This window comes from Aphanomyces astaci (assembly GCF_000520075.1).
Source record: "Aphanomyces astaci strain APO3 unplaced genomic scaffold supercont1.92, whole genome shotgun sequence".
Lineage (NCBI taxonomy): Eukaryota > Oomycota > Saprolegniomycetes > Saprolegniales > Verrucalvaceae > Aphanomyces > Aphanomyces astaci.
In genome coordinates, this window is record NW_009798355.1 from 70,020 (window position 1) to 77,753 (window position 7,734).

The window sequence follows — 7,734 nt, forward strand, 5'->3', positions numbered from 1 at the left end:
AGCTCCAACTCGTGTAGGCCAATCCGTTTTGCGACTGTGAACGGTGGTTGGCATCGGTTCATTCGATACTATAGTACCGGTAGTAACGTTAAAATGGCTCGTAGCGAAGGCGTCTGGAATACTTAACTGTAAGTGCAGTACTACAGCCGAGAACTATAGGGTACAGTGCGTACAGTACTGTACGTACATACACAGCTGAAGGAGGAAGGCATCCATTCTGGATCAATTAGCATTGGTATTAGTTTTTCTGCTATTTCTGCTAACATTGACGTAAGTTTGTGTTCCATGCACATTATGGTTCCACGGTAGCGTTGCATGCAGTGCCGTCGGGCGCAACCCCATCATATTGTCAAAATGAACCACATTATTGTCCTTCCACACAAGGTAAAAACACAACTTGTGTGGATTGGGTTTCATGGCTACAGCGCGTTAGGGTTAGGGTTATGTAGAAGTGTATATGCGGATGATTTGTGTTAGGGTTACATACGAGTGTATATGCGGATGATTTGGCAAATTAACGTTATCAGTGCAATTGTCTGCAATGTAGTTTCCATCGCTGGTGGGAACTTGTTTCTCCGGAGTACTAATTCACTACTACAGTATTAGTCGGAACTCGTGATTATTTCAAAGACTACATGCGATTGCTTGTACGAGTAGTTTGAAATTGTAGCTTACTTTCGTGGTCGAGTACAATTACACATCGGCACAGATCCATCATGGGCTCACTTCTATATTTCCTTGAAAGGGTCTATATAGTCTAGTGCGTCCTTTCTTACGGCAACACTGGCAGTTTGCCCGCGGGTTTGATTAGCATGCTGACCAATTTAGTGCGGACACCGTGGGCGTTCACGAGCGTGGCCGTCTCCGTCTCGACTCGGTCCAACGGCAAGGCCGTGCACTCGGCCATGAGGACGTTGACGGCGGCGGTGGGTCGGCTCGGGTCGCACCTTCGAATGACGCGGCGGACAGAGTCCAGGCTGAGCATGCCATTGTTGTCTGGTCCTGCGCGACGTTCTTCGACGCGCAGTTCGTGCTACAATAACAACACAAACAAGCAACTCTAATACTCCGTTGAAAAAAGTCAGAACATGTCTGCTTACGAGGAGCGACCGCTTCAACGTCGTCAATTCGTCCAAGTGCTGGTTGCGAATGCACTCGCAAAACGACGATTGGTTGCCGTTGCGATCTTGTTCCAATAGCGTCGTGTAGTTCAAAGTCGGTTGGCCCTGTTGCCATGTAAGTCAGAAGTTTCGAGAGCTACGATCACCTTGGACTCGACAAGCAACGCACGACTCAATGCTGCCATGGACTCATCGCTCTTCCAGGGAAATAAAATATGCAGCTCTCGTAGCGCAGCCCCCACTTGGACATACCTGTCGCATGATTTAGTTTTCAAAAAATGATATGTCAAAATGATATGTCAAAATTGATATGTCAAAAATGATATATCGAGAATGTACCCTTTTCGTTTGGACGTGTCCGATTCGTTCTTGTCCAGCGCCACATAGGCTTCGTACACGGCATACACCACTAGCAAGACGTGACATATCGTTATTCATATGGGCGCTGTGTACCTCGCAGTTGGTCGGCGCGGGCATCTTCGGGGATTTCCCCGTCCAGAATGAGTTGGAAGATACGGCATTCGCTGTCGTACTGATACTGCTCCAGCGCCGCGCACAGATTGTACGCGCCTGTGTCGATCCATCCAAGAACAACAATTTCAGCCATAATCCTCGAAGTTTATGTTATGGTAAAACGTCAAAAAGTCAACCAAAATATTTTGAATGTGTTACAAATTTCCCAATTCTGCGCGATCCGTAAAACCGATGACAATAATGTAGCAATCAGCGACAAATATTTTCAGAGTGACCAATGGGTGCTCGATTTAGTCGATTCAATGGGGGCCAGAAATTCGTATCGAATCAAAAACATCATCCTAAACATCATCCTAACGTTAAGGCACAACCACAGAAGGGCTCGTACATTCGACAGCGTCAGTGCGATTGGGATATTTCTTGGCCAAGTAACTGTGAAAGTACTGCCGTAGCGGAATAGTAATGCATGGCGGGGTTGGGCCACTGGGGGCTAATGGGGGGGTGACCGTGGGCTTGCGGGTGTTGCTTGGGCGTGTGCCGTTGCCACTGATGCTGTTGGCCGTGCGTCGAGGGTTGGTACTCTGCGGTGGGTGGATATTGTGATCTCTAACGGTGAGTTTTTCCGTCGTGGCCTTTTGCAGCCATATGTCGCTGTGTCCACCAACGAGATTAGTGAGCCCTCACCATGTTCATGTGTAGCATAGAGTGTAGTAGGCGAAGTCCTATAGTACCTGATGAGTCGTTCAGTATCCCGTTTTGAGTAAAACTTGTTGCGAATATAACCATCGTAATGGAGGTAGTCGGGCACTGCGTCGCCTGTTCCCTTTCCAACAAACACGTCGCCAATGATGGCTTCTGGCTGCATGAGGGTATCCACGCCTTCGTTTCGTTCGTCTTGCAAGCCCGTGAGAAATACGCTGTGGGCGATGTCTCGGATTGCTGCTATTGATGCGGTCGTTGCTGGTGTTGCTGTGGTAGTTGCTGTGGTGGGTTTGATGGGCGACGACGAGACAGGTCGACGAGCTGCGTTGTAGCTCGATTTCCAAGCTATACCATATCATATCAGAGCGTTATTATGGTACGTACTAGTATACAGGGAATGACGTATTAAGCGCCCCCGTGGTACTTCGAATTGGCATTTCAATTGTGTATTGGGACAAACTACTTCGAAATTTCAATACTTTAATCAATACGAAATTTTAGTACCACGGGGGCGTTTAATACGTCATTCCCTGTACTATCTCACTGTGGGGGGGGACAAACATGGGCACAAGAATCAGTCGGTTCAAAATATCGAGTGGCAGCAATGGTGGTTTGCATTTAATACAATGCCGTGCGTCTGATGCATGCATCGAACAGGATATATTGTAGCTATCTACCTTGAACAAGCCCCGAGATCGTCGTGATGTCCACAGCGTCCGAGGTAAAAATACACTCGGGAAGATGAGTACGCCACTCTGCCATCACTTTTGCCACCAACGAAGCTTCGTCGAACAAGGGTCCCTTGGGTTGTGGGGGCTAACATAACTGTGGTTTATCGTTGTCATTCGGTTATACCAGTGCACAATGGAACAAGGGGAGGTACCAGTACACACACACTGGTAAATAGTAGACGTACTTTGTCATGGGCTACACGGTACGCCATGAGTTCCTGCACTTCACGTGTCAAGTGCTCGATCGTGCGGCGGTCGGCGTTGATGTCGACGCCACCGGCCTTGTCTTCCAACGTAACGATTGAATTCCGCAATTCTACAAAGATATTTCTTTAAAAATCACTCATCCGAAAAATATACTATATATATGGACATGATCTGAACAACGTTTTTGTTTTTTACCGAGGATTTCGTCTTGGGCCCGCGAGTACTTTGTTGTGAGGCTGTGCACAGTCCCGTGCAAGTCGCTCATCTACACGACAACCGTTATGTTGCAGCTTCCTCCTGTATTAAATATATACCTATATGTATGTATAGATGATATTGCAGGACCCTCCCGTATTATATATATATATATTTATATATATGGACAAGCTACTGCCACGTACTTGCGACTCGTGTTCTTTTTGGCGGTCGTCTTGACGCTTCATAGTGTGCACCAGCGCTTGATTGGTAGCCATAAGATCGGCCACCTTTGCCAACGCTTCGTTCAATTCTGCCGTGAGTTTGGTTGTGGAGTCGGTCAACGCTGCGTTCGCGGCAGCGTAGCCCTATAAGTTTGGTGGTCCATACGTATATATCTAGTGGAGCTCGGGTTTCGTCGAAATATCTATACCGCTAACGTGGCTTGGGTGGTTTTCAATTGCCGTTTCCACTCCTTGACTACGTACAACAACGCGATGTTCAAATCCATTGTGGGGGAATACAATGTGCTTACCCTTCATCGTGTTGACTAGGTTGTGCTCGGCCATGACTTGGTGGACTTCTTGCTCCATCGTGCGAATCGTGGCTTCGTATTGGGGGATCTTACTTGCCTACATACACAAATCAACTTTCAACCTACAAGCCAATCACCTCTTCGTACCCGTAGCGCATACATGTCGAGCAATCCTACGCGTGAAAAAGGCAATTGGTTTGCAAGTACGATTGTACTATGACGCTAGTGTACCTTCATACTCGTCTTTGATGGCCAGTAACAGCGGTTTGTACGTTTTAAAGTCGTCAATCAGCCGGACAAAGCATTCCCGAAACACCTGCATTATGGTGGTGTGTGTCCACACCAATGTACCTCTAGGCACATCGTACCTGCAACCGAGCCAGTCGCGGGGATGGCGACGGGGAGTTGGGGGAGGATGTGGTGGCAGTGGTGACCCCAAGAAGACTCAATTCCCGGACGACAAACGCCTCCAATTGCTGCAAAAACGCAGGTTTTAACGGCTGCCCGCCTCGTTGGTCGTCCTTGTGGCGCCGTTGTTTGGTGTCGTGGTCCTATTCAAGTCAAAACGTAAGCGACCATGTTTGAATGTGGTCGTGGGTCGTTGCTGACACGACCGAGTCAGGTAGAGGTTTGCCGCGGTGACTAGCCCTGAGCGGCCAGCTTTCAATGTCGCCTCGCGGTACGTCTGTTGCCACAGCGGAATAAGTCGCTCTACACGACAAGAGTGATGACGAATTGCATACAGCATGCGCATCATACATGGACGCTTCCATGCCCCCGTACCCTGGCGGCGGGCGAGGCGACCGCGTAAAGTAATGCGGTACCACCGCCACTTTGGCTTTAGATGGTTTGGACTTCACGTGTCGTGGTGTGGAAGGCAACAGCGGTAGCATGTGGTTGTTGGACTGATCTATGGGGGGCAGCAGCGGGGCTGACGGATCTGGGGCGGGTTTGGCACTACGACTGTACTTGGCCAAAATGTCCACAATCTCCATCGCGTCCTTGGTAGCCAAAAGCTGACAACAGTCACACTGCACTTCTGATGACGGTTTCAGTCGCAGCGGTTACAGTAGTGCCTTTTCATGTTGTCCTCCGTTCACAAGTCGACTGGATATTGACACGATGCAAATGCGTACAGTTATGCCTCGGTTCGACTACTGAACCTGGGCGTTCGAATGTATAACCTGTGGGTTGATTAGGGATGGCAAAGGTATATACAGCTTTTCAATCGCTACTTGATACCATTTTGCACCGAAACCATGCCTTGCTTTGTTGACCCCAGCGGCGGTGTTATTGAGTTGTATGCATCAACTACACACAAATTTCTGTGCCCTTTCACCTACATGACTAATGACCTTCACGTCTCATTGTCAATCTTGCTCGCCAGTCTCCACCATGTTCTCCGCGTTGAAACGATTGTCATCATTGATGTCGTCGCGATGGCGACCGCCTCTTCCCTCGGCGGTCCGGAAGCCATCTGCGACACTGATCAATCGCGACCTGCTCCTCAAATAAGTGCCGAAGCTAGCAAATATCTAACGGCTCAGTCCATCGCCCGGCTCAAGGTCCCAGGCAGTTGCTGCACCGCTAACTAGTTACGTTGTGGGGGTCGAAGGGCCATTTGGTGACCAACAACCACTGCATTGGGTCCGCTGCCGACGCCGCCACGGCCATTGCAGAGTTCGGCGCAGAATGCGCCACGCACACAGACCCAAGAAATGTGTGCGGTGTGTCGAGTCCTACGTTTTCAATAGCTCGACGTACGCCATCACCGACGTGTCTTTGGACCACACACGTACTAGTACACAGAGATCGCCGTGTCACCACATCCAACCATGCTCATGTCAATTACTGTAACGTTGACTGTGAAGAATGCTGTGAGAAGTTGTTGTCGTTCTACAGTGTAGCCACAACAGCAGCTCTTGGTATCAAATTCACCTTTTCGCCATCTCAGCATTTACACTGCAATGCATGCGCGTGGTGGAATCAGCCTTCGTGTTGGAACTGTACTATGTACAGGGATAACACTATATGGAGCCAACGTTAACAGTAAATTCTCGTGGATATCGTCGTGGCGCTGGCTGTCGAAAGAGGACATTTTAAAACGGTGACACTACATTGGAGGTGCCTTACATGTGGTACAATTACATAGCGAAAGGAGTCATGTTCACCCACAACTCCACAAGAAGTGGTCTTTCAGATCAGGCACGAAATTTCAAGGCACATCAACCCCTCGCGATTTCAATCAGTGAGTCTCGTGGCAGCAGTCAACCTACGTAGAATCGCGAACAACCATGTCGCCCACACTGTAAGGAGTTTCTTGTAGCCACAGCAACGCAACACCGTGAGCTTTACCCTCTCCTTCGACCTCATTGTGTGTTGAAGTTAGAGTTGGTCAGAGGTGGCATTACAGCTTCAACAATCCATAACATGTCATTGGCCGCGACATGCATGCAATTCTCTCATATTAATCGTAGAGCTTTGTTAATGTATTATAAATGTCGACAAGTACTGTACAGGGAAACACCATCAGGTCCATCAATTCTGGATCGGAAGAGGAGTTAGCGTAAAGTTACCGGTACAGTGCATCTCACTTGCCTATGATCAAATTGATGAGCCCCTGGATCATATACTAGTATATACGAAGCGGTGCATTTAACAATGTTCCCAACGACCAGTACCGGTACTGTATTTGAACTGGTGTGGCTAAGCGCTGGGTTAAGTAACGTGGAGCGTGGAGGTCTGTAGTTGCAGTCACGATTTGTAGCCATTGAAGCGTTTAAATGCAGATGTTATAACTTGTACTGATAAATAATCGAACATGAAAATGTAGTAAGTATGTATACTACGAAGTATTGTATAATCAGTGCATGACATATTCGGCTGAACTTCAAGAAATTCGTGGACCACCTCAGCTCTACGCTTGATACTGATCTCGTGTCAGCAATCCATGATGGTCACGGCCCATGTAGTCCCTGCAGTTTGCCCCGCCAGTTTGGTCATTTTCACATTTCCCCCCTTCCACCATGTTCACCACATTGAAAGCGTTGACCATTCTCGCTGTCGTCACGATGGCGGCCGCCTCTGGCGATGTCATTGGCGACACCGAAGCTATATGTGGCACCGATCAATCTCTGGCGTCGGTGGCCCTAAAGGACTCCGAGACGACAAAGTATCAATTGGCGCAATCCGTCGCCCGCCTCAAGATCAGCGGGGGGTGGTGCACCGCCTGGTTGTGGGGATCAGAAGGCCATTTGGTGACCAATAACCACTGCATTGGGTCCGCCGCCGACGCTGCCACGGCCATCGCCGAGTTCGGCGCCGAATGTGCAACGGCCACAGACCCTAACAACGGCATCAAGGGGGCATGCGTCGGCACCTACGTGTCCAACAGCTCGACGTTGATCATCACCGACCCCACGTTGGACTTTACGTTGGTCAAGCTGAACGTGAACCATGGCATCAACATTACCCAGTTCGGGTACTTGCAGGCCCGCGACTCAGCCGTGCACATGAACGACCCGATCTACATCACAGGGCACCCTGGTGCCAAACCCAAGCGCATCACATACTTGAGCGACGACGGAAAGTCCCCCCGCATCACCAACACGTCCACCTCGTCGCTGTGTGGGGAACAAGACACGTTGGCGTACAACGTCGACACGGAAGGGGGCTCGTCTGGCTCGCCTATACTTGGCGCTCTCGACAACAAGGTCGTGGCCCTGCACAACTGCGGGGGGTGCACTGCCACGGGGGGTGCCAACACGGG

The 7,734-nt window shown here is 49.5% G+C and overlaps 2 protein-coding genes across 4 annotated transcripts; one reads left to right on the plus strand and one right to left on the minus strand.

Annotated features, from left to right (window-relative positions):
- Window positions 1-675: 675 nt before the first annotated feature.
- H257_16799 (hypothetical protein) lies at window positions 676-5,074 on the minus strand. 3 transcript variants are annotated; one of them, XM_009845370.1, is made up of 18 exons: window positions 4,749-5,074; window positions 4,580-4,676; window positions 4,334-4,516; window positions 4,197-4,281; window positions 4,113-4,138; window positions 3,966-4,062; window positions 3,864-3,910; window positions 3,637-3,798; window positions 3,431-3,500; window positions 3,214-3,344; window positions 2,975-3,113; window positions 2,327-2,642; window positions 1,984-2,246; window positions 1,575-1,691; window positions 1,461-1,530; window positions 1,268-1,373; window positions 1,101-1,226; window positions 676-1,033 (listed from the first exon to the last, which is right to left on the minus strand). In XM_009845370.1, exons 1-18 carry the CDS (start codon window positions 4,958-4,960, stop codon window positions 773-775), a joined length of 2,508 nt encoding a protein of 835 aa, XP_009843672.1. In that variant the 5' UTR covers window positions 4,961-5,074; the 3' UTR covers window positions 676-772. The 3 variants fall into 3 exon arrangements, with proteins under 3 accessions (XP_009843672.1, XP_009843671.1, XP_009843670.1); XM_009845369.1 differs by having other exon boundaries at window positions 4,725-5,074; XM_009845368.1 differs by having other exon boundaries at window positions 676-1,226; window positions 4,725-5,074.
- A 1,909-nt stretch (window positions 5,075-6,983) lies between these two features.
- H257_16800 (hypothetical protein) lies at window positions 6,984-7,541 on the plus strand (the record flags this gene model as incomplete). Its single annotated transcript, XM_009845371.1, has 2 exons — window positions 6,984-7,471; window positions 7,503-7,541. The coding sequence occupies exons 1-2, from the start codon at window positions 6,992-6,994 to the stop codon at window positions 7,539-7,541; spliced, it is 519 nt and encodes a 172-aa protein (XP_009843673.1). The 5' UTR covers window positions 6,984-6,991.
- Window positions 7,542-7,734: the final 193 nt, after the last annotated feature.